Consider the following 25,706-nt stretch of genomic DNA (forward strand, 5'->3'; position numbering starts at 1 on the left):
TTTTTATAAACTAAACAAGTAAAGTTTCCTTTAAATGAAGATTAATAAGATAAAATGAAGATTAATAACATAATCTTCAAAAATATATATTATTTTATAAATTATAATTAACAGGAAAATATACGTTAAATACAGTGTACACGTCAAATCAAAGATAATAGTGTTCTATGTTACTTCATTGAAGAGTAGTCTAGGCATATAAGGACATTAGATTAGCTTGCAGCTACATTCCAAGATTGAAAAATATAACTTTTTTATTCGTAAAAGATGTGTGAGTTTTTTTTATGTAAGTTAATTTATATTAACTTTTGGTTAATTGTTATGATTTATAATGAGCTAAGTTGATTACGCATATATTTTTTTTAAATATATACACGTAAAGAAAACTAAAAAATTAAACTTCGGCTCGTTGTCCACTTCGTCTGACCCTTAAATTGGCCCTGTCTTTTTTCCAGACTTTTACGAGTAGTACGTAATTAAATTTTTACCAATAAATTAAAACAGGATTGAGATGTTCTTCAAACGACACGTGTCTTTTTTATTAATTTATTTTATTAATAAAGTTTTTTTTAATTGTATATATATAAATAAATTTCCTTAAACTCTAATTCTTGACTTATAAATATAAAACATATTATAACCTTATTTGATTGATCATTTTCTCATTATTAAAATTGTGTTTTTTTTCTCAATTCCTCAACTCTTATTACTTAAATTACTTATAATAAGTTATCAACATGAAAATTTCAAAATTTTGAGTTTACGTTCCAAAATCATAACACTATCTGTCGTCATCCACTATGATTACAAGTTCCGATTTTGATGTAATTGTTAAAATTTAAGGTAAATCTAAAACTATAACTAAAAATATATTATATTTATCATTACTGTTTATTATAATTTAGCTTCGATCATCAGTTTATCTTAACCATAATTTATTTTATACTCACGAATCATGTATGTGACATATTCGAATTTTTTTATAATATAATCTATATAGGCATATAGCTATCGTACATTATTAGAACTAGTAACTATTCTAAAATATGATCGTGTAGTACATGCTTGGATTCCACGAAACAGAAATTCGAGTTTAAGTCCAATACTTACCCGACTTAATTACCTATATATAAAAAGCCTTCATAAGTCGTAGGCTTTTTCCAATTCGTTACACAACAAAATTAAAACCCTAAAAATCAATTAAACCAAAAGCGCATCATAATGAATCGACAATCGACCATTCTGTTCGTTATCTTTTTTGTACTCTCCGTTTCCTCTTTGGCTGCAGGTGCCAATAACAATGATATCCTAATCCAAAACGTGGAATGGGATGGAGAGGAATACCGCCTCCAGCACGATTTTAACGTCTTCAAGCACAAGTTTAACAAAACATACACCTCCCCACAAGAAGAGGCTTTCAGGTTTTTGGTTTTCAAAGCCAACATGCGCCAAGAAATGCAGAGGCACAAGAAGCTTATCGATCCGTCGGCTGTTCATTATGGGTTTACTAAGTTTTCTGATATGACGGCAACGGAGTTGATGATCAAGAAGCATATAGGATTGAAGATTTGAAGTCGTCGATCTGGTCTTTGGCTACATGCGGGTTTGGGTAAGGTTCGGATTCTACTTACGTGGTGGTGGATGTTGTAGAGGATGATTTCATGCATGGCATATTGTTACCGATTTCAAGAATCATCAGTTTCTTATTTTTGCTACCATTAATTGTTGGCTAGCTTGTTGTGTAATGTACTTATAACTTTGATTTGTTTTCATTCTTATTACTATATATTAAATTATACTCGTATTTTATATATATTCTTAATTAACATGTCTTGATCATGCATGGATTTAAATTATTTTTATTTATTTTTTTCTAGATGGCGATTTCTTGATATATGACTAGATAACTAGATAAGAGAAGAGACAAGCATTTGGGGCAATTTTCCGTTTTTTCGTTTTATTCAAATACTTCACTTAAATACGCAAGAAATATAAAGGTATAAGCAAAGACTTTGGTAAACATAAAGAAAATATGCGTGTAACAATAATTTATTAGCTAGGATGACTTTTTGACATTGTCTTCCGGACTTGGACTGGAATCATCGATCACTAGACTAATTAAGTCCATACAAAACTTTGATTCCTTGGATATCATCAAAGTTCAAACCTTTGACAATTCCTGCATTGATGGAAGCAAACATTACCGCGTCTCGATATTGACTGTGATCTAACCCAAGTAGATGTCCTATTTCATGAAGCGCCACGGTCTCTAAATCAAAATGATTTCGAACTGGTCTTGGTCCAACTGACCAAGGAATAGCCGAATTGTAATGAAACCTTCCACCTGGTGGCGGATTTGCATGCGCCAAATCATTCAGTTCAAAGTCTACATCTCCATGTTGTGGGCTTTCGAATGCAATCTTTAGATCTGCTCCATTAATATCACTGACTCTAGAAAATGTGAAGTAGTTAGAAGAAGTAGCCCATGTATTGAAGGCACGATCAACAGGCGGTATATAATTATTTGGATAGTCGGAGTCGAATGCATAGGTGAGATGCGATTTACTTGGGGGCCATTTAGGTTCATTTGCGAAGAATTGAAAATGAGACACAGTATGCAACAATTTTGTCCCGTGTTGATGAATTTTCTTATCGGGATGTCCACAACGCGGTACAAGCATTTGTGAAACGGTGTTCTCATCTAGCACCCCAGTAGCGTTGAGATGGTAAAAGTTTTGGTAACTTTTTAGTGCGGCGTCAAGCTCTTCATCAAATTCGTCGGCATTGGTGTGGTCAGGGCTGTTTTGGTAATTTAGGTAACCATATTTGGCAAGGTATAGTTTGAGTTTATGGAGGCCTTGCACTTTGTCCCCTTTGTGACAACCTTGAAGATGCTTGATTGGATTATTATTAAGTACTTTTCCCAAGCTTGGAGAGAAAAGAAAGAAACAGATATACACAAAGGGCAAAAGAGTATCTATAGATGCCATTATTTCTTTGTTGGTTATATGTTTAATATGTCTAGCTAGTCCTATTTATAATAGTTTGTATTGTGGAAAATCTTGTTAATTAGGTTGACTCATAACCAGTCTTCCTTGTTATTCATGTGGATACTCCAATTACAACTAGATATATGCGTGTAGATTACATTAATTATTACTTGGAGAAAAATATTGTTTTAAGAGGTAAATTTTTACTTTCTAACTTTCATTCGTTAATATATTTTATTATTTAATTATTTATTAATTTAGTGGAACAAATTGCATACGAGGTTTTGTTGATTATTTTGACTGTAGCATCAGAAAGGAGTTTTACAAAATTAAAATTTTGTAAAGTCATATTTAAAGTGTTAGATTCACAACTTTGTTTAAAGAAATGCAAGAGTTGTACGATTTAGTTGAAAATATATATTATATTATATGTATTTGTTTGTCATACTTTCTTTTTATTATCAAAAATATTTGTCATCGTAATATGTTATTATACTTTATATAATTGACTCGTATTTTTAGGACCATTTTTTATTCTTAAGCAAGACCCGGAAATATTTTATATTCTCGGAGATGTCACCATTCTTATGAATCAAGTTGATTTACATCTAAAACGAGTCGACATGCTAGGTGACTCTTTTTTCAAGGCCGTCTCTGAGAATTTGTAGATCTAAAATGAGCCAAAAAAAAGACTCCTAAATTAGACGCAACGATTCATATTTTATAAACTATTTTTACAAAATAACATAAAAATAAAATTATATTAACAAACATAACAAAAGTTATTCTTCAAATTATATTACATTTGAAAAGTCAAAAATAAGATTAGAAAAAGATTTATCCATATACCATTACTTTCTAGTTTAAAGAGGATTAATAAGATAAGTTTCAAAAATATATATATATATATATATCATTTTTACAAATTATATTTAAAAAAAAAGTTGGATACATTTATACACTGTACACATCAAATCAAAAGATGTAATAGTTTTTTATGTTACTTTATTGTATTCTATGTTACTTTATTGATGATGACGTACCCACCCAGACGTCGGCACGCAGGGTACATTCAGAAGTCATGCTTCACTTTCGGTAAACAAGGAAAAGATACATGTTTATCAAAAATCCTATATCTTAGGAAAGAAGATCATATCAAATCACCTATTATCAGAAGTGATATGCACGACTCATAAAAACCCTACTTGGAGGGAAAGTCACGAACCCCCTATATATAGGGGGAAGGATGGCTAGAATAATTCAACAAACACGCACACATATTCTTGGCGTACAAAAGGCATAGCCTTACCGGAAGGGAACTACCAAATAACAACCACAACCACCCCCATTCCTCCTTTCTAAGTCATCGGATTGGCTGTACAAACAATTGGCGCCATTCGCGGGACATTCCCCGAACAACAACCTGCAAAATTTTTTGTTTTCCCAAGCCCTAAAAACCTAGAAGATAAGCGAGGAAAATAGGCCGCCACTCGGTTTTGGCGAAGAAAGCATAGATCTGAACCGAAATCAAGGCGATACACCAATAACACCTTCCTCACCAGGGGCAACACATGCCTCTACATCAGCTCAGCCTCAGATCGACGAAGCATACATACGACAGAACTATGCAAGCATCCTAAGCACCCTGCGACATCTCCAAGATACGGGGGCACTATCAGGAAGGGCAATTAACTTCGATGAAGAATATGACGAATATGACGGTGATATACCGCCAAGTGGAAGGCGTAGACAACCAATGGATCCTCGATCAAGAGTGCAAAGAACCAACAATCAACAAAACAATGCTGCAGGGTCACAAGGTAACACCCAAGAACAAACCAACCTAGGATCGAATACCAAGGGACAAGGAAACCGAGGGTCGAACACCCAGGGTCAAACTCGAATAACCAAGGTGGCCATAATGTACAAAACATCCCCCAGGGAATACCAAATCCAGGACATCAATACAATGTACTGGGGTATGTACACTACACGCAGCATACCAATATTCCCCGGTATTCGACAAGTTCAGTGCCACAATACCAAGCACAAGGAATAAGCACCCCAGGATATCACAGTCAGGGAGCATTTACTCAGAACCCTCAGAACGAGAGTCAAAGGCCGAACACGACAGGGTACCAGCAAAATCCCAGGGACAGTTCAACCAAGGTTTTTCAGCCAACACACAAGCGTCTTACATGCCGGGAGTACAAAGTCATACCCAGGATACGCACACGCAGGGAAATAGTCAAACCTACGGGCCACAAGTAAACCAAGCCACGCCGCAGGCGCAGGCAGGATATCCCCAGAATCAATCTCAGCAAGGATTCCAAATGTCGGGTCAAGTCCCAGGACCACACTATCAGCGCACAGGATCTCAACTAGGTCAGGGTTATAACAAGCACTATTTAAATAACCTAGGCATTAATAACCAAGGGTACGGGCAGTACTATCAGGCTGGGGGTTCAAACTTAAGCACCTATGGAACAAATACCTGTGGACCAGACACGTACCAAACCTTCCCGGTATACCAAACAAACATACCCAGACCATTCAGCCTTAGCAGGATGCCAACAAAATCACCATTTGCAGAATGGATAAGGAACTACCCATTACCAGCAAGCATGAAGTACCCAAACCACCTAGGAACCTACAATGGTAAGGATGATCCAGATGACTTCTTGCAAAGATTTGAAGGAACAGCAGAAATGCAAAACTGAATCAAACCGGTGGCTTGCAAGGCATTTAAGATGGGATTAATGAGTGATGCAAGAGAATGGTTAGGTAGCCTGACAGAAGGATCAATAAACAGTTTCGACGAACTCAAAACAAAGTTTCTATCGCACTTCTGCCAACAGAAGAAGCACAAGAAGACACACGTGTCAGCCCACAACATCAAACAGAGAGAAAATGAAACCTCGGGAGATTTCATAGAAAGATTTACAATAGAATCATTGGAAATCACAGGCTTACTGGAATCACAAAGAGTTTTAGGGCTCATACACGGATGTCAGAACAGAGAGCTGGTTGAATGCTTAAACACAGACCTAGCCGAAACATTTGATGAGGCGAAGAAAAAAGCCCACAAATTCCTGGATACAAAAGAAATCGGAGCAAGCAATGTAGAAGATACGAGGTACAAAAAGGGAAAATGGCAACCAAACAAAGATCAGCAAGGAAGATACCACCCATACAATAGAGAGGAAAAAAAGGTAAGATTACAATATAGTCCCACTCCTAGAGATGACAAAGAGCCCAAGGAAAATATTGCTCACAGAGGCAGTAGGAAAAACATTCCCTATCCCAACGAAATTGAGCGAGAGGGGAAGAAGGGACAATGACAAGTATTGTGACTTCCACAACGACACAAGGCATGATACAAATTCATGTATACAACTGAGGAAAGCAATTGATGAAGCCATTAAAACAGGTAAACTGGCACATTTGGTGAAAGGAATCCGGCAACAACCGAAACAAAAAGCAGAATAGTCTGGGGAACAGAAAAGCAACAATACCCAGGCAACAATCTATACAATAAGAAAGGAAAGACAAGTGGAGAAAAGAAAAGGAGTCAATACGCTCATTTAGAGTGTAGGAGAAATCTCGTTCTCTCCAATACTTGGAACACATGTCTCTGAGGATCCCATAACGATCAGGGCAATACTACAAGAAAGATGGGTAGATAAGATCCATATTGACGATGGAAGTGACTGCAATATGCTCTATGAGCATGCGTTCCTAGGAGACAATCCACTCTTGCGTATCATATCATCACCTCCGGGCACATGGCTGATAAGTTTCCCTAGGAACAAAACCCAACCTACAGGTAAGATCACTCTTGCAGTCACAATCATAGCAGGACCACGCAGGAGGACAGAGGAGCTAACTTTCATGATAATCAAAGGATCCTCACCCTACAATGCTATCCTGGGAAGGCCAGCAATGCAAAAGTTTGGGATGATACCCTCCGTAATACATAGTATGGTCAAATTCCAAACGGAGGATGGAATAGCAAGCATCCGAGGAAGCTACGAACCACCAAGTGTACACGGAAGAATAGGCACAAGCATGCCAATCAAGAAGAGGAGGCTAGGAAGTGAAGAGGGGGAACTTGCAGATACATTCAACACAATGGAAATACAAAAGCAAGAAAACCCAGAACTTGAAGACGACATCCCTAAGGCAGAATAAGTCTATCTATTTTATGTATTTGGAACTTTTTCTGTTTAATTTTGAATTCATTCAATAAAATTATGATTCATGGTGAAGAAGGATCGTAACATATGCCTAAATGCCGAAAAAGGCAAGCGCATTGAAAAGGACAAGCGCATTAAAAATCATACTCCTATGATTTTATCGAAACATATGCCTAAATGCCGAAAAAGGCAAGCGCATTGAAAATCATACTCCTATGATTTCTACAAAATCCTGAAAAAGGTATGCAAATAACTTCTAAATAGAAAAAACTACAGATATATAAACATAATTACCATAGAAATTGTTCATCCAACCGACCCATCGGCTCAAAAAATAATAACCCAGTCACACTGGGGTAAATAATATTGTCTTAACTAACCAAGGCTAGATATTAAAGATTGTTCAGATTGCAAAAGAAAGAAGTTGATCAACAGACATGTCAGGGTGTGCAACAAATATAGCAATCACAGGAAATTTGGCATTTTCCCATTCCTTAGCAGCAACTTCAACCTTCAGGGAAGCATTAACATCATAATCAAGATAGGAAGAAAGGTCAACATGACCTTCCTGGCTAAACTCCTCCAGCACCCTGGACCTCTCCTCCAAATGGTTTGCAGAAATTCCATCACCAACCGATTTCAACACATCAGGGCTCGCCAACAAGGACCTGCATACAAATGGGACATACTCAGATATCACCCTGTTAAGATCAACCTTCAATGCCTGCAACTGCTTGAAAGATCTTCGATCATCAACTTGTCAGCCTGAGACTCGGATAACAATTTAGCACTTTCAATTGACCTTGACTGCAACTCTGTCTTCAACTTTGAAATTTCTTCATTTCTGGCAAAGAGGGTTGATTCCTGAGACTTCAACAAACCCTCTGTTTCCCTCAGTTTCTCCTTCACAGACTCAGACTCACCCTGATCAGCATAGTCAGATATCTTCTTCTCCAAATCGGACACAATATCACTCAACAAAGACTCCCTATGTGTACTCTCCTTCAATGCTATCACAAGAGCTTCAAATTGAAAACACATCTCAGTCATCATGGTGCTATGGGCATCACAATCTTCATCATACAAAGCCAAGAACTTAGAAGGCTCCATTGACCTTATCTCATCAGCAGTATGTTTTGTAATTTGAGATCTAAACACCCAGTTTGACTCATAAAAATCTACAAACGAAATAAGAAGCAATAAGGAAAAAATAGAAGAAATGAGAGGACAGTAAAGAAAAGACATATCTAAAAAGAGTTACCTTTCATGGGAGAATCTTTAGCAGACACAGACTTGCGAGATTTCCTGTTAGTGGCTCGATATCGTCAGCGGTAGCATGAATAGCAGTAGCAACAGCAGTTTTGTCCCTCTTGAGACGAGCACCAATGGAACCACAGGGGGGAAGCACATTGGCTCTCTTTTTTCCACCATCAGGCAATGCATCAACATCAATCGCATCAACCAGGGGAGGGGGACGACTGATAACTTCTCCAGTTTCACCAGTACGCTCACCAATACTACCTCCACCAGCAGAAACATTTGGATTGGGCGCCTAAGAAACTTCCTTGGTACCTTTCTTCACATACTTCAAATAAGACATATCTGCATATAAAACATAAAGTGATGAAAAAGCATGCAGAGAAAAAGATAAAGCTAGCACAATAAAAGCATACCATAAAACTCTTCCTCTCCCTCAGCAAGAGCAGGAATAAGACCAGCCTTAAACAAAATCTCATTTGGATATTGATAAACAACAAAACCATCCTCTTCCAAAATATCATACACCTCACCGCAATCATCAGGAATTGGATCGCCAAAGAAACCTTTTTTCTGAACCTTAAGCCTACCCCTCTCATAAAGACATTCACAATGTTGAGGAAAAAGACTATGATGCATAAACACAAACTCATCTTTCCAATCTCGAATATCGATCCCACCTTTAATGACACACTCAATACCTGGCCTATTAGCAATGGTAATCCAATCACCGGCGGCGGAGATACTCAACAACTTTCTAAATAAGGTGATGGATGGTTCAACCCCATAAGCATGACAAACAATCTCAAAAACAACTATCCTAGAACAACCTAATGGATGCATCATAGAGATATGCCATTTATAATATTTAAGGACTTCAAAGAAAAAGTTGGAAAAGGGGTATCTCAAATTCCCCATGGTGAAAGTTTTAATATATATACTCACAAACCCATCAGGGGGTTTTAGAGCACTCTGTGAACGAGTAGGAAGACGAAAAGATGAATAATGGCCAGGAAAAAACTGATCAACAAATACCCTAAGAGTATCGACATCAACAACAGATCTAGTGTTTGCAAACCACGTTTCGCCATTTATACCTAGGGTTTATTTAAGAAAAAAAAAAGAAGTAGAAGATCGTACCTTTCAAAAGGAAGAAGACTTTCTCTCTCTAGAAGCAGCAAAATTTTGATAGGAAGTAAATTATGATAAATGATAAACCAAAAAAGATATTTATATGATGATTCAAGGAGAGAGCCGTCGATCAATGTTTAAAGCTTCGAGATACGCGCCAATTAACTCAAGGATTAAATACCTCAAACCTACCAAGGATATTTTCAATACAGCCCCTACACTTTGCACCAGATTGCTAAAAAGGCAAGAAAGAATGAGGGCATGCTAAGAGTCTAATACGATGATCTTCGCAGAGTGACCCTATTAGACTGGGGGGCTTGATGACGTACCCACCCAAACATCGGCACGCAGGGTACATTCAAAAGTCACGCATCACTTTCGGTAAACAAGGAAAAGATACATGCTTATCAAGAATCCTATATCTTAGGAAAGAAGATCATATCAAATCCCCTATTATCGGAAGTGATATGCACAACTGATAAAACCCTACTTGGAGAGAAAGTCATGAACCCCCTATAAATAGGGGGAAGGATGGCTAGAATAATTCAACAAACACGCACACATATTCTTGGCGTACAAAAGGCATAGCCTTACTGGAAAGGAACCACCAAATAACAACCACAACCACCCTCATTCATCCTTTCTAGGTCATCGGATTGGCTGTACAAACAATTGAAGAGTACTCTAGGTGTACAAAGATATTAAATTAGCTTGCGGCTACATTTCAAGCTTAAAAAATTTAACTTTTTTATCCGTTAAAAATGTTTAAGTGGATTTTTTATGTAAGTTAATATATATTAATTTTTGATCAATTGTTAGGATTTATAATGAGCTAAGTTGATTACATATATACCAATAAACTAAAACAGTATTGAGATGTTCTTGAAACAACATGTGGCTTAATCCTTGATCGATACGTGTCCTTTTATTTTATTATTTATACTAAATGAGCTTTTTTAATCGTATATAGATCCAATTTTCTTATTAGACTTAGATTTAAACTTTAACTCTTGGCTTATAAATAGAATAAATACTACTTTATTTGATTTATCGTTTTTTCATTAATAAAATTAACACTTCAAAATTTGGAGTATACGATCCTAAATCGTAAGGCTATTTGTCGTCATCCACTATGCTCACAAGTTCTGGTTTTGATGTGATTGTAAAAATTAAAGATAAATCCAAAACTCTAACTAAACATATATTATATTTATCATTATTGTTTATTATAATTTAGATTTGATCATCAGTTTACTTTAACCACAAATATTGTATGTGACATATTCAAAATTCTTTATGATACAATTTATATAGGCATATAACAAACGTACATCGTACGGATATTAGGAATAGTATCTAATCTAATCTAATCTAAATCTAAATCTAAATATATACTATAAACAGCTGAACTAATGACTTATTAATCAATCAAATTGCTCAATTTTATCAAATTGACTTCCACTTATGTCATCATTTAGTTTAATTATAATTAAAAATCCTAATAATCATTATCCAAATAAATTATTATATTAGTATTTATAGAAAAAGTCTTATTAATTTACACTTTTTTTTGTTTTCATCAATAATTTATATTTTTTAATCCTGAATACTTAGTTTATACTTATTTTTAACCATTAACTTGAGGTAACTTTTTTAATGTTTTAATCATTTAATTAATTAATAAAATTTCTACATATGAAATATTGATTACAAAAAATTATTTCAAAAGATGAAAAACAATATATGTGTTCAATGTTCTAGAATAATACTATTTTAAGTTTTTTTTAAACAAGAGTGGTGAATGGAATCAGCGACATTGCGTTTTCATCGTCCAGTAGAGATCAACCACGTCACCAGCACAATCAATCTGAGAGTTTATATATAATAATTTATCTTATCTTTAAAATGTTATAAACAATCCAGATAATTACATATCTCGATCTCCTCAAATTTACAATTTTGACTTTTTATTATATCAATATAGTTTTACACATATTAATATAGACACAATATGAACTCTAGATACCTATCTCAAACACAATAACAGATAACGATATACAACATTTTTATTCTAAACACAATAAGAATCACAAAACAAAACACGAATTACAACAAAGGATTACTTGAATACTAAATCCAAATTAATATGAACTCCATTCAATATTCATTTTATCTCTCAATAAAAAATGTATAAAGTTTTCTCCTTTTCTATATATTAGTTTTGCGTATTAATGCTTAAAGTTACAATTGTTACTCAAATGAATAGTCCTAATTGTTATCAAAGAATATGGAGAAAAAAAATCATAATTGTTACCTAATTATCATATATTTGAATGTCAAGCACAGAATCACAAGTATATTTATATTTTAGAAACTAATTATCTTTCATAATAGTATCACATTATAAGTACAACTGGTTTTAAAAAACTATATAGTAGAGTAATTATTGTAATTTAAAGAAAATAAAATAAACCCTTATTATAGTTTTAGCATTAAAATAATTTTTATATACATGTACACATAAAGAAAATTAAAAATCGGGTACCCTTTAACTCTTTCCAGACTTTTAAGAGTAGTCTCTCTATATAACTAAGAGAGGATATGTTTTTGATTATGTGACACTTATGAAATCATGTCATGTAAGATTTTTTTCTAAGTGTCATACTTACATTAAATTCTTAACTTTAAGCACACTTTAAAAAAATTACACTTTAACCTAATCACCATTAAAGCACAATTTAAATATTATACTTTAGCCTAATCATCATCATTAATTAAGTAATAATAAAACAAATTAAAAATAAAATAAGAAGGCAAAGTGTATAAGACAACAAAGTGTATAAAATAAAATTTTAATTTTATTTTCATGCATATCATTTAAAACTTAATGGATGGATTTCTTTTTCATAAAGATATACAATTTTTTGTGATTTATAAAAAAAAAATTTTAAATTGACAAACAAATTACAAACGAAATTATACAAACTCACTTGTAATATGAGATGCACCAATTAAATTAATTCATTTTTTTATGTTTCTCTTTCCATGTTCTATTGGTGACACCTAAGTTTGTATAGTTTTGTTTGTAATTTGTTTGTTGATGTAGTTATACTACATATTTAACGTAGTTATTACCATTTAGGTGGGGTGGTAGAGACTCTTGCCTCTTGGAGTATAGATCAAGGTTCAATAATTGACAATGGTTTAATTTAGTAGTGTATTATATTTGCCGTTCAAAAAAAAAAAATAAACATATGTATATCATATATTTATAAACTATAATTTTATTGTTTGAATCAGTCGTAATCGGACATATTTTAATATTATGAATAATAATGTAACAATCTGTATTTTTTACTTATGTTATCCGTTAATTTAATCTAGTCTAGTAATTAAATATAACTCTTCTAAAATATGATCGAGCTGAGTAGTACATGCATCGCTTGGATTCCACGAAACAGAAATTCGAGTTTAAGTCCAATACTTATAACCCGACTCACCTATAAGAAGCCTTCATAAGTCGTAGGCTTTTTCCCATTCGTTGCAACAAATTAAAAATCTAAAAGTTAATTAAATCAAAAGCATCATAATGAATCGACAATCGACCATTCTTTTCGTTTTCTTCTTTATACTTTCTGTTTTCTCGTTGGTTGCAGGCGCTAATAATGAAGATATCCTAATCCGAAAGGTGGAATGGGATGGAGAGGAATACCGCCTCCAGCACGATTTCAACGTCTTCAAGCACAAGTTTAACAAAACATACGCCTCCCCACAAGAAGAGGCTTTCAGGTTTTCCGTTTTCAAAGCCAACATGCGCCAAGCAATGCAGAGGAACAAGAATCTTGATGATCCGTCAGTGGCTGTTTATGGGTTTACTAAGTTTTCTGATATGACGGCAGCGGAACTCAAGGAGCAGCTAGGATTGAAGATTTGAAGTCGATCTGGTCTTTGGCTACGTGCGGGTTTGGATTCTACTTACGTGGTGGATGTTGTAGAGGATGATTTCATGGCATTGTTACCGATTTCAATAATCATCAATCAGTATCTTATTTTTGCTACCATCAATTGTTGGCTAGCTAGCTTGTTGTGTAATGTACTTATGACTTTGATTTGTTTTCATTCTTAATATATACTATTATATTATATTCGTAATTTATTATTAATTAACATGTCTTGATCATGAATTTAATTTATTTATTTTTTATTTTTTCTAGATGGCGATCGATCGATGTCTTGATATATGACTTGAGAGTAGGCAATTAAACTTTACAATTGATGAAGCATAATAAAACCCATTATATTAACTTTGATGGAGAGGATCTTGGTCGAATAATATATTGAAGCAAACAACCAATTACGATCTACTTTTAAATCATTGAATGATGATGATTATAAGCCTAACGAAATAAATCAGTTAAATCGTTAGGGATAATATGTATTCTAAATTATTTTCTTCCCATGTTTTTTTTCAAAATTCATCAAAAACTTGTTTTAACTCATATATTAATTATATATTCATTCTTTTAATTAGTTGTCTTTTTTATATTTTTTTCCGAAACATGGAACGGGAACGGGATGGAGAGGAATATACCATCTCCAACACGACTTTGATGTCTTCAAGTAAGCGTGAGTTTAACAAATTAAGTATATACTCGTCACCAGAAGAAAAGCTTTTCAGGTTTTCGGTTTTTAAAGCCAATTAACATGCCCATTATATTATCTCTTCGATCAACAGATACATATATCATTATTAATTATGAATTGAACCAATATACTTTTGGAACAAAGAAACAATATATGCGATTATATATGCCTTTCAATATATTCGTATATGAATGAATGCTGACTGATAAACTACCCGGCCCTAAATGGCTAGATCGATCGAGCGGGTTAAATTTGTCTCCAAGATAACTAGATAACACAAGAGATGACAAGGTTTTGGGGCAATTTTCGGTGTTTTCGTTTTATTCAAATACTCCACTTAAATACATGCATAAGAAAAATTAAAGTACAAACAAAGACTTTGGTAAACTTAAAGAAGAAAATATGCGTGTAACAAATTTAGGATGACTTTTTGGGTCTTGGTGATGGTCTTCTGAACTTGGACTGGAATAATCATCGATCGCTAGACTAATTAAGTCCATACAGAACTTTGATTCCTTGGATATCATCAAAGTTCAAACCTTTGACAGTTCCTGCTGGGATGCCACTAAACATTACCGCGTCTCGATATTGACTGTGACCTAAACCAAGTAGATGTCCTATTTCATGAAGCGCCACGGTCTCTAAATCAAAGCGATTTGGAACTGGACCTGGTCCAACAGACCAACTAGCATCTGAATTGTAATGAAACCTTCCGTCTGTTGGCGCATAAGCATGTGCCAACACTCCTGGTTCAAAGTCGGCATCTCCATGTTGTGGTTTTTCAAATGCAATCTTTAGGTCCGCACCTTGAATATCACCGACTCTAGAAAATGTGAAGTACCTAGAAGAAGTCATCCATGTATTGAAGGCACGAACAACAGGCGGTATGTAATTAGTTGGATAGTCAGAGTCGAATGCATATGTGAGATGTGATTTACTTGGGGGCCATTTGGGGTTATTTGGGAAGAATGAATAATGAGACACGATATTCAACAATTTTTTCCCGTGCTGGTGAGTTGTCTTATCGGGATGTCCACAACGCGGTACAAGCATTTGTGAAACGGTAGTTTCATCTAGCACCCCAGTAGCATTAAGATGGTAAAAGTTTTGGTAACTTTTGAGTGCGGCGTCAAGCTCTTCATCAAATTCGTCGGCATTGGTATGGTCAGGGCTGTGTTGGTAATTTAGGTAACCATATTTGGCAAGGTATATTTTGAGTTTATGGAGACCTTGCACTTTGTCACCTTTGTGACAACCTTGAAGGTTTTTGATTGGGTTATTATCAAGTATTTTTCCCTGGTTTGGAGAGAAAAGAAGGAAAAAGACATAAATAAGGGGCAAAAGAGTACCTAAAGATGCCATTAGTGATTTCTTTGTTGTGTTGGTTATATGTTTGGTATGTCTAACTAGGCCTATTTATAGTAGTTTGTATTGTGGAAAATCTTGTTAGTTAAGGTTGACTCATAACAAGTCTTCCTATTTTATGTGGATACTCCAATTACAACTAGATTCATTTAGATCACATTTACTTGGAGAAAAATGAATCTCATAACTTGACAAATGATCTTGTGGAATTTAATAAAAACGAAACAAACGATGATAGTGAAAAAAAATACCCACTTGAATGCAAATTGAATAACTATCGTAACATTTAAAGACCAACACATGCATTTTGTGGAATTTAGTAGGAAAGAAACAAACCATAATTGTGAAAAATTGATGTTTAGACTTGTATATTTCTTTTGAAACAAAGAATTGTTGTTTTGGTTGTATGTTTTGAAACTTTTATTTAAGAAAAAGAATTGTATTCTTCAATTAAAATTCTAGGAAACAAATTTAACTATTAGTAGTGTGAAAATTTTGAATTCCTTATATTTTTCCTACCATCTCATTTTAAATTCCAGACTTTAAAATATTTAAATTAGCTTTTAACTTTTAACTCTTTCTCAACTCATATACGAGATCTTTCAAATATAACCTTAAAATATTTTTCAACTTATCAACCAAACTACTATTCTCTTTTATTAACTAATTTAAATATTTCTACTTAATATAACTATAATACTTTCAATAAAATTATTTAAAGTATACATCCACAACCCTTAAAATAACTAACTACTACTCGTTTTACATTAATTAATTTTACAATAATAACCAAACAACTACCGTAACCGCCGTCAACACCGTCACTGCTATCACCGCCCCGTCGTCGTATTGCACTTACACTTAATTATTTGGAAGTATCTTGATTCACACACATGAGTTTCAATAGGATTCCTAACGTTTTTAATACTTTTTTTTTATGAAATCTGGTGATGGAAGTGGACGATACGAAATTTATTTTTTGTGGTATCTTCCTTTCTAAAAATAATGTTTTTGCAAAAAGAATCACTTGATTATAACGAATCGGAAATTCGTTTTAAAGATTTATATATATTATTACATTTCTGTCGTTTTATCATCAAACAAAAAATTAAAATAAAATATTTTTCGGAGATATATTCTTTTATGGAAAGTGAAAGTTTTGCAAGAAGAATCGCTTAAATCAATTAAGTAACGAAGTAGAAATCGTGTTTTGAATTATCATATGTATATAGCTTTTGATGAAGGAAAATTAAGAAGAAAAAAAAAAGAGAAGCAGCAGGTGTTCTTGTTTTTGCAAGGCCGTCGAGCCCCAATGTCCCATCAGATGACATCAGGCTGCGTCAGCATGCTGATGTCAGTAACTATCAGAATTTACATTTTTAGTCCCTGTAGTTTCAAAGATAACTCTGCCAGTCCCTAATGTTTCATAATGACGGTTTCGGCTCCAAAAGTTTTAAGATTGACACTTTTGGTCCCTGATGTTTTAGAACTCGTCACTGTTAGTCCCTGATATTTCTAAACTTGGTACTGTTGGTCCCTAAAGTTTTAAAAATGACTGTAACACCTCGAGCTATGCTCGAAATGCACCGAAAATTATGACACAAGATGGAATTACCGTAGGACGAAACTATATAAAATTAAAAGGATTCTGTGAACCCAACAATTTAGTTATAATGTCACAAAGGCATAAGGAGCATTCAACCATCAAAAGTTTTACAAAAACGATATCAAAAAATGGCTCATGATCCTAAGCGAGTCCCATCAATGGGAAATGAATCACGGATCCATGGTCATAGTCCAACTTCTAGCAATGCAATCAAGCTCTTGGGTTATCTTGGTTACCTGAAAAGTGTACTAAACAATGTCAATACTAGGTTGGTGAGCTCGTAAGGAAAAATGAACAAGAACACATACCAATGTAATCTAATACATAATTAACATCAACATGATCTAAGATTTTGCACACTTGTACCCAATGTTCCTCAACGTCCACATATCGTTAACAATTGTCATCAAGTACTAAAAGTACCCGTAAAATGTCATCAAGTACGTATTGTACCCGTATAATGTCATCAAGTACTAAGTGTACCCATTGTAATGTCATCATGCACCCCATTATGCTCATTGCACGTAACTTGATCATCAATGTCCACACAAAATCAAACACCTTGTATATATACTTTGTACGATACTACTTTTGAAAGGCCTTTGATGTTTATATATAGGGTCACTCGCAGCCTTCCCACCACATCTCCAACCTTTCAAAGGCATTAACGTCTTCTATATATACACAACTATCCTAAAAACGTCTCAACATACACATACAATAACCATACAATGAAACATATACTTGCACGTCTACAAAATCATCACACAACATGTAAATCACAAATGTCATCAATGCACGAGGTACACTTTTCATCCGACTCTTAAAAGAGTATGGGAAACTACGAAAACTCACCTTAGCCTTGCAAATGTTAAGTTTAAAATGAGCTACAACGTCAATTGTTCACCAAATGTTCACGACCTATCAAGGTATAACATAATGTCGTCAATGTCATCTCTAAACCCTAGAACAAGTTGGTCTAATTATTTCAAGTCAGGTCACAACTCACTAACGCTTCAATGACCCTTTTCGAGTAAGAAGCAAGACACTTTGATCCGGAATTTTTAGAAATGGAGTCAGATTCGACCCAAATGAATGTTATCACAAGAAACTAGACTCTCATACGATTCCAACGATAGGTCATATGACTCGATTGGACTTACGGATCAAAAGTTATGCACGTTTGAAAAATCTGACACGAAACTACACAAACTCGCGGCACGAGTTTTCTGGCTCGCGTCACGAGCTTCACAATTACTCGCGGCGCGAGGTACGACACGAGAAATGTTCTGATCAAGGGACACCAAAACTAGTGGCACGAGTTTTCTGGCTCGCGGCACAAGCTTCACAATTACTCGCGGCGCGAGGTACGACACGAGAAATGTTCTGATCAAGGAACACCAAAACTAGCGGCACGAGTTTGGCTCCTAGCGGCACGACTGGGCTATACTCTACAACTAACATGAATCAAACACGACCCAAGCACACCCAATCACCATTTTTGACACCTAATTCGACCTTTAGTGCAAAATTAATCAGTTTGAACCTCATAAACATGGTTTTGACCCAAATGAACTCAATTCCATAACACAAACTTGAATCAAAACATCATTTTTATGCCTAAGTTCGGCCATGACACCTCAAGAACACCAAAAATCCGATTTTTCGACTTCTAATTGGTTGAGGACACTTTCAAATCGATTTTGAACATAATTAGACAAAACCCACGTCACAAATATACTTATTAACACCCATTTTGCTCAAAATCATTCTTGACCTTCAAAAACCCTAATGAAATCCTAGTTTTGAACCCAAATCGATATTGACCCGAATTCACCAAAAGCGCTTAGATTTGATTGAAAAACATGCTTAACAACTTGAAATAATGAATTTGAACTAGAAATCACTTACCAAAACCTCCACAAGAAGTCAAACCCGAATTTGACCTAATTTGAAGCTTTTTCATACAATTTGAAACTTGGATTTTTGATATGATGCTAGAATGATGATAGGGATGATGATTTTGTTATTAATCTTGTTGAACCCACAATAAATGAAGCAAGATTATAGAGAGAGATGTAACAACCCTCAATTTCCAATTAGGATTACTTACTTAAATTTATCTAGGTGTCGATCCCTAGAGGTTTGCTAAGAGAATTGACCTTCTAGATATTCAAAGCATAGTGATAATTGCTCCTAGTACCAGCAAAATGTCTTAGAAATACCATAGATGACTAGTCATCTTAGATTTGCCATAAACAATAACTAATCATTTAAGACAATCTTAATGTGATTAAATTATGACAATCTTATGAGAACGTAACTTAAACAAACAAAATCTATATATCCAAAATTTATTCAACAACTCAAAGCACAACAATATACATCAATGAAATTAACAAGTCAATTACAAATATGTACATGCATATACACGAAATATATGTATATATTTACATACTTTCATAAAAACTAATATCTAGCATAAATCAAATTATACTTACACAAGTTAAATTTATATCATTTTAACCACTACATCACAATTTGTTCCAAAAATCACCCTCAACATGAACCTAGACCAAATTGAGACCATATTCAAACTCCACACCACTCACTACACCTCCTAACCAATGGCTATCACTCCACCACTTCTAGAGACCAATGGACATGCCTCCTACTTCCTTTCTCCTGCCCATTCACGTTGCTATGCCCCCCTCTCACTTTCATTTGCATCAAACAACACACACACATCAAGAAATGCTCTCAAACTCTCTCAACTATCTCTTCCTCCCCTCCTCTCCTTCTTGGCAGAAAAATTGGGTAAAAACACCCCCAAATCTTAACAATAAATTATGAAACAACAACAATAACATAATAACATAATAAGGGATCAAGCTATGGTGGATTGGAGCATGCATGGAGAAGCAAAACAGCCCCGAAGAGCTCTCAAAATCGTGATTCAACTGCTGTCCGAACAGCCCTCTTTCTTGATTAGTTTACATCATCAAAGGTTGATTTTAATGCTTCTCTTTGTTGTCTCTTCCTTGTGCTTTCATCTTGTAACCTTCTTGCCCTTTTTCCTTCTCATTTTCGTGTCATCACAGCCCCCAAGGAGCTTGGAATCTGCCCTCAAGAACAAGACCCAACAACACTCTTAATCTTCTTGTTTTGATCTTCAAAGGTTGATAACTCGTAATCTTTTGATTATCACTCTCTTTATCTTTCATTTTTATCACTAAAAACACATAGATCTTCACATGCATGCATATTTAAAAGAGTTATCTAGAAGAAATAATTATGAATGCAAGAGATAATAATGGATTTAGTGTATGCATGATAAGATTTGCACTAGTTTAATTTGGTTTTGATATGGGACTTGAGATGTATCTTTTAAGGATGATTGATGAACTTGAAATTGATTGAAATCTGTATATTTGATGTTAAGAGATACAAAATAAAGTAATAATTTTGTTAGTGGGAATCTAGAAGTTAAAGCAAGCAAACAAAACCATTGGTGGGATGCATTAACCAATAAACATTCTGACAGAATTGGTCTTCTGTCTTGTAACGAATAAACTGAACATTTGAGGACATTTTCAAGAAGAACTATCAAAATAAAAGTTCTAGACAAATGAGTTAAGATTAACCTCCAACTGGAATTACTCAAAAATACTAAACCAAACGAAAGATATGATTTTTCTATTGAAACTGGTCAAAACTGTAATTTTGTATGAATATTTTATAAACTTTAACAATTTTTATCTCCTAATCCATACAGTTCCAGGAGGTCATACTTGGTGTAAAGTAATTTCAATGTGTTGTGAACTTAAAATAAAATCATGGGATTTTTCTAACAATCAGAACATCAAGAAATTTTATAAAACTTCTGATGTCGCAAGCAGTGCCCATTCGGGACAGTTTGTGTTTGGATAATTTTTACGGACACCAAACATCATCTAAAAATTCACCAAAAATTCACAAAGATACTACATACATATAAGTCACTGTGTAAAAATCATGAAGGTCCAAATAATTCGTCTTGACCCCAAAATAGTAGCTAACATTTCCTAAAAATAAAGTATAAAACAGAAAATTTGTAAGTAATCTTATAAATGGCATAATGGGCTATGTAATGAACTAAGAACCATAATGGGCTAACCCGGCCCAAATAATGAACCCATAAGGAACACAAATCAGTAGGCCCACTTGGCCCAATAAGCCTTATAGCCCAATAACCACTATGACCCATTATGCACCTAACCCAAATAAGGTAAAGCCCAATAACTAATGTAAGCCCAAAACATTTAAAAGCCCATGACACCTAAGGCCCAATTGATAATGGCCCATAACACTTAAACGAATTTCATGAGATAAGTGTAATCAAAATAAAACAAAGATAATTAAGTGAGATTGACATAAGTAATTATGTTAACCAAGCTATATATTGATATCACAAATGTTAATTCACGCTAAAATCAGTTACACAACAAATGATGAATAAGGATAACATAACTTAATAAGATATTTCTACATGATGACCTAAGATGCCAAGTGAAACCACAAATGAAGCCAAGTTACCAAAAATCTAACAACTTATAACTACGCATGTCATTAAAGTAACCTTTTTCACCATCAATCGCTACAACCAAAACAATGCGAAGGTTGGCAATATACTTGGATTCCACAATTGATAGCAACATAATGAAAGTAGCATTTCTAAGTGATGGCTTAAGATAGGAACTTACGTGTATTAGTCCTATCGTAGGGATAGTCTTGGCTTTCAAATGTGATTGAGAAACGTGACGGATGTATGATGGAGCGATTGATGGGAAGTACCCATTTTGGATAAGTGAATATAATATGCGGCATATCAAGGTGAGTCATAACCCCCTTTCAAACTCTTTTATGTGTTTTACTTTCGGGGTGAAAAACATGATAAATGAAACTACTTTCTATATATGCAATGTTTCTTGAAAGAGAGTTGTTATATGAAATGATTCTTGATATATGAGTATGAAATAAAATTGTTTCGTATGTTCATGAAAATAAAGGATTTATGTGATGAGCTTGAGTTCTGTCAAACCGCGGCGTTCGGTACACTACTATTTACTCCGAAAGTGGAGGCCTGTAGTTAGTTAGTTGCGCAACTAGGTTTCGTCCGCCCACCCAAAGCGTACCATTGGAAGGTTGGTTGCCTTCGTGACAACCTCCACTTCTAGTCTGGCCCCCGGGTGTTCTAACTACCTTAAGATAATCGGGCGTCTCCATGGCACGACCCATTATCATTATTGTAATTATTATTACGGCACTTGATTGACAGCTTGTGCTATGAATTGAATTATTGGATTTTAATCGGACTTGAATAAAATGGTAGTAGTAGTGGCTCAAGCATTTACTCATCAAAATTATGTAAGTTTTGCCTTTGTGGCTAAATGAAATTGATATTGAATTATGCCCTTGTGGCTAAGTGAAATTGATATTAATATTGTTGATAATTGGAAATTGTTTGGACATACGGATTGGGTATCGTCCCTCATATGATATCTTGAAAGACGTTGAAATTGGTGATATTGAAATGATTTTGGTAACCGAATGATTTTGGTATGATATACGATTAATCGATTTATATACTTTTTCTCTCATGATGATTTGACAAATGAGAACCTGAAATTTTACTAAAGATTCTCCAAGTCTTGATATGACATTATGGTATTTGGAAACTTGATAACATGATATGAAAATTTTGTTGATCATATGGTTTGGATATTTCGAAATGTAATAGTAATCAGTTTTTCTAAGTATTAAAATGGTGATGTACCAAGATTTATATAAAAACCTATGCACTCACCAACTACGTTTTCGTAGTTGACACTTTTTCTTCATGCTTTTCAGGAAATAAGCTTAAACATTGAGGATTTGTATGCTTCATGATTATTTGCATTGCCCTTTGGAGTCAAAGATCAAACCTTGTGATAGGCAATGGAATCCGCCTTGATCATTGTAGTATACTACTTCATATGCTTGTTATTTGTTTCGTGAACTTAGTATTCAAGTACGGTGGACGCATTTGTACTTGGAAATTGGTTCACATGCTTGTACATTTGTAAATTCTTTTATCAAATAAAACTATGGTGAATGTTATTTATAATCCTTTGTTTTGAATACTCGACTTTCTGTATATCTCATTATTCCGCCTTAGTTGGGGTGTTACAAGAGATTGGGAGTGTGTATGCATTTAGTGAGGTAGAGAGAAAAGTGTTAGGGAAATGAATGAATGGGTGGGGAGATGGAATAAGGTTGGGTTATCTTGGGTGGGTCATGGGTTGGGTTTAACCCATGGGTAGGATCCATATTCAATTCTACTAGTTAAATTAAATGTTATCAAAATGAACGTCGATTGCACTAACTAACGATCTCAATTAGCACATAAGTCTCTAGTTAAACTCATAAATTGACCCATATGAACACATTGCACTCAATTGAACCTCAAATTGCACTTGCATATTTAATAGCTAACTAAATTGTTAGTCAAATTGTACACATAGTCAAAAGGTCTAAATGCACGATTGTTACAATGACAATTTTGGTCGACATTCAGTTTCAAATATAACATTTTTGGTCCTACAGTTTTAGATTTAACAGTTTTGGTCCTTATAGTTTAAAAAACAGGATTGTCATTTTGGTCCTCATGGTTTAAATAGGTGATAAAACTATTATATTATTTTTTTTTCTTCAAAAATTTGAAACTATTATAGCAAGAATTATAGTTGTATTTTGGTATTTTGTAATTAAGATGTACTAATAAGGCATGATTTTGAGTCATTATTGGGAGGACAATGATAGTGAATATTTGTTATTAGCAATTTAATTAAGGAAAAAATGAATATGCTTCTAGTAGCATGTATCATACATGCTTCCCTCACAGTCTTTAAAAAATTTAAATATTGATTTCAATCACATGACTTAATGTTTAATATTTTTTAAATGATTTGTGAGAGATGAAACACGTATGATATATGCTTCTAGAAGCACATATGTTATCTCCTTTAATTAATTAGAAGTTAATTAGGTTCCTTTGTATATTGTAGGTTTTGGAGGTTTGAACATTCATTGTTGGATGTTGACAAGAGTTTGTTTTTTTGCATGCTTACTGAGGTAAGATAACTAGCATTTAACGTGGGGGACACAACGAAAACTTAGCTTTCATAATAAATGTTTGTTAAAGCCCTCTTGTACGTTTGTTGGGTATGGGAACTCACGAGAGGTTACTTCGGTGTTGTTTATGGATGTTAATGATCATTTATTTTTTCATTATACTTGATATACATGCTTAGATGTTGGAAATGACTGAGATTGATGTTTAGTAGGATACATGTTGGCTTGTACATCTAGTACACTAGACTTGGTAGGATTGTTATATCATGCGCACATTAAGGCCATAAAAGATGTTGTAGTTGTTGGTATTGTTGATGATACTCGGGTATAATTATGGTCGAAAGTATTAAGCTTAAACCATGCTAGCCTTGTCTAGTATGCTATCGTCGTTGTCGTTTGGGGTAATCATGATAACCCCCACATGACTCAGTTTGTTGTTGGAGTTTGTCGGATGGCGTGGGTCGGCCATTTTTGTCGATGTCTGCCATTTTGTTTTATTAATATTTTAATTAATTGTTTTAAAACATATATATCTCTTAATGATTTTAAAACATATATAAATTGAATGGTATATATGCATGAGTAATCGAATATTTGAATCTCTCTATATAACTAAGAGATGATATATTTTTTTTCTAGGTGGTATGTTTAGTTTTTTGCCACAATGAATTTTTAATGAATTTCCATTAATATTGTTATATTTATGTTGTCATATATGATTTTAATTATCAATTCTAGTCCTAATCATCAATCATAGTCCTCTTTATTAATATTTATTTTTCTATTTTCAATATGAGTTCAAAGATGTTTATATACATTTGTTAAGTCTGGGATTCGCTGAAGGAGACTTGAGAACTGACACATGTCGTCAGCAAGTCTCTTAACAAGTCGACAGCGGATGTAGAGACGTCTTCAGCGGGATGCATGCTGACCTAAGTTTGTCATGGCGGGAAACATTCAAACTACATAAAGACAAAAAAAAAGGTCACATGGTGGTTAACCAACTGTAATTTGCCTTGAATGGCAAATGTGCATGTTGGGACCAAAGCAAGGGTTCTCTCTCTCTCTTACCCGATTTGGTATAGAAGACAATGGGCACATGAACCAAGTACCATGAGCCAATTGGAAGTCAACAACCACCATCAAGTCGCAATCAAAGCAGGCTGTGTTGCCTCAAGTCTTCCCCTATATAAAGCAACACAGCCACATTGTATTAAGTGCATCTTGCCGTCTAAAAAGTGTGTATCACTTGTCATTGCTTAAGTTTTCCTTTTCTGTCTAGACTTAGCAATTATCTTTGTTCTTTTGTATTCTTGTAAGTCAAGTGTAAGATCAACCATGTATTCATCATTTAATCAATGATAC

The 25,706-nt window shown here is 34.2% G+C and overlaps 4 protein-coding genes across 4 annotated transcripts; 2 read left to right on the top strand and 2 right to left on the bottom strand.

Annotated features, from left to right (window-relative positions):
• The first annotated feature begins 1,221 nt into the window (after window positions 1-1,221).
• LOC122608857 (cysteine protease RD19A-like) lies at window positions 1,222-1,572 on the top strand. Its single transcript, XM_043781932.1, has one exon. It carries the CDS (start codon window positions 1,222-1,224, stop codon window positions 1,570-1,572), a length of 351 nt encoding a protein of 116 aa, XP_043637867.1.
• A 420-nt stretch (window positions 1,573-1,992) lies between these two features.
• LOC122608486 (metalloendoproteinase 5-MMP-like) lies at window positions 1,993-2,992 on the bottom strand. Its single transcript, XM_043781592.1, has one exon. The coding sequence runs from the start codon at window positions 2,988-2,990 to the stop codon at window positions 2,115-2,117; it is 876 nt and encodes a 291-aa protein (XP_043637527.1). The 5' UTR covers window positions 2,991-2,992; the 3' UTR covers window positions 1,993-2,114.
• Window positions 2,993-13,163: 10,171 nt separating this feature from the next.
• LOC122608858 (cysteine proteinase 15A-like) lies at window positions 13,164-13,508 on the top strand. Its single transcript, XM_043781934.1, has one exon. It carries the CDS (start codon window positions 13,164-13,166, stop codon window positions 13,506-13,508), a length of 345 nt encoding a protein of 114 aa, XP_043637869.1.
• A 1,002-nt stretch (window positions 13,509-14,510) lies between these two features.
• Window positions 14,511-15,598, bottom strand: LOC122607804 (metalloendoproteinase 5-MMP-like). The gene has a single exon (XM_043780854.1). It carries the CDS (start codon window positions 15,578-15,580, stop codon window positions 14,705-14,707), a length of 876 nt encoding a protein of 291 aa, XP_043636789.1. The 5' UTR covers window positions 15,581-15,598; the 3' UTR covers window positions 14,511-14,704.
• Window positions 15,599-25,706: the final 10,108 nt, after the last annotated feature.

Source organism: Erigeron canadensis, chromosome 7 (assembly GCF_010389155.1).
Source record: "Erigeron canadensis isolate Cc75 chromosome 7, C_canadensis_v1, whole genome shotgun sequence".
Taxonomy (NCBI): Eukaryota; Viridiplantae; Streptophyta; class Magnoliopsida; order Asterales; family Asteraceae; genus Erigeron; species Erigeron canadensis.

Coding starts and splice junctions, on each gene's coding strand:
- LOC122608486 (XM_043781592.1), bottom strand. CDS start 2,990: ATGGCATCTATAGATACTCTTTTGCCCTTTGTGTATATCTGTTTCTTT.
- LOC122608858 (XM_043781934.1), top strand. CDS start 13,164: ATGAATCGACAATCGACCATTCTTTTCGTTTTCTTCTTTATACTTTCT.
- LOC122607804 (XM_043780854.1), bottom strand. CDS start 15,580: ATGGCATCTTTAGGTACTCTTTTGCCCCTTATTTATGTCTTTTTCCTT.
- LOC122608857 (XM_043781932.1), top strand. CDS start 1,222: ATGAATCGACAATCGACCATTCTGTTCGTTATCTTTTTTGTACTCTCC.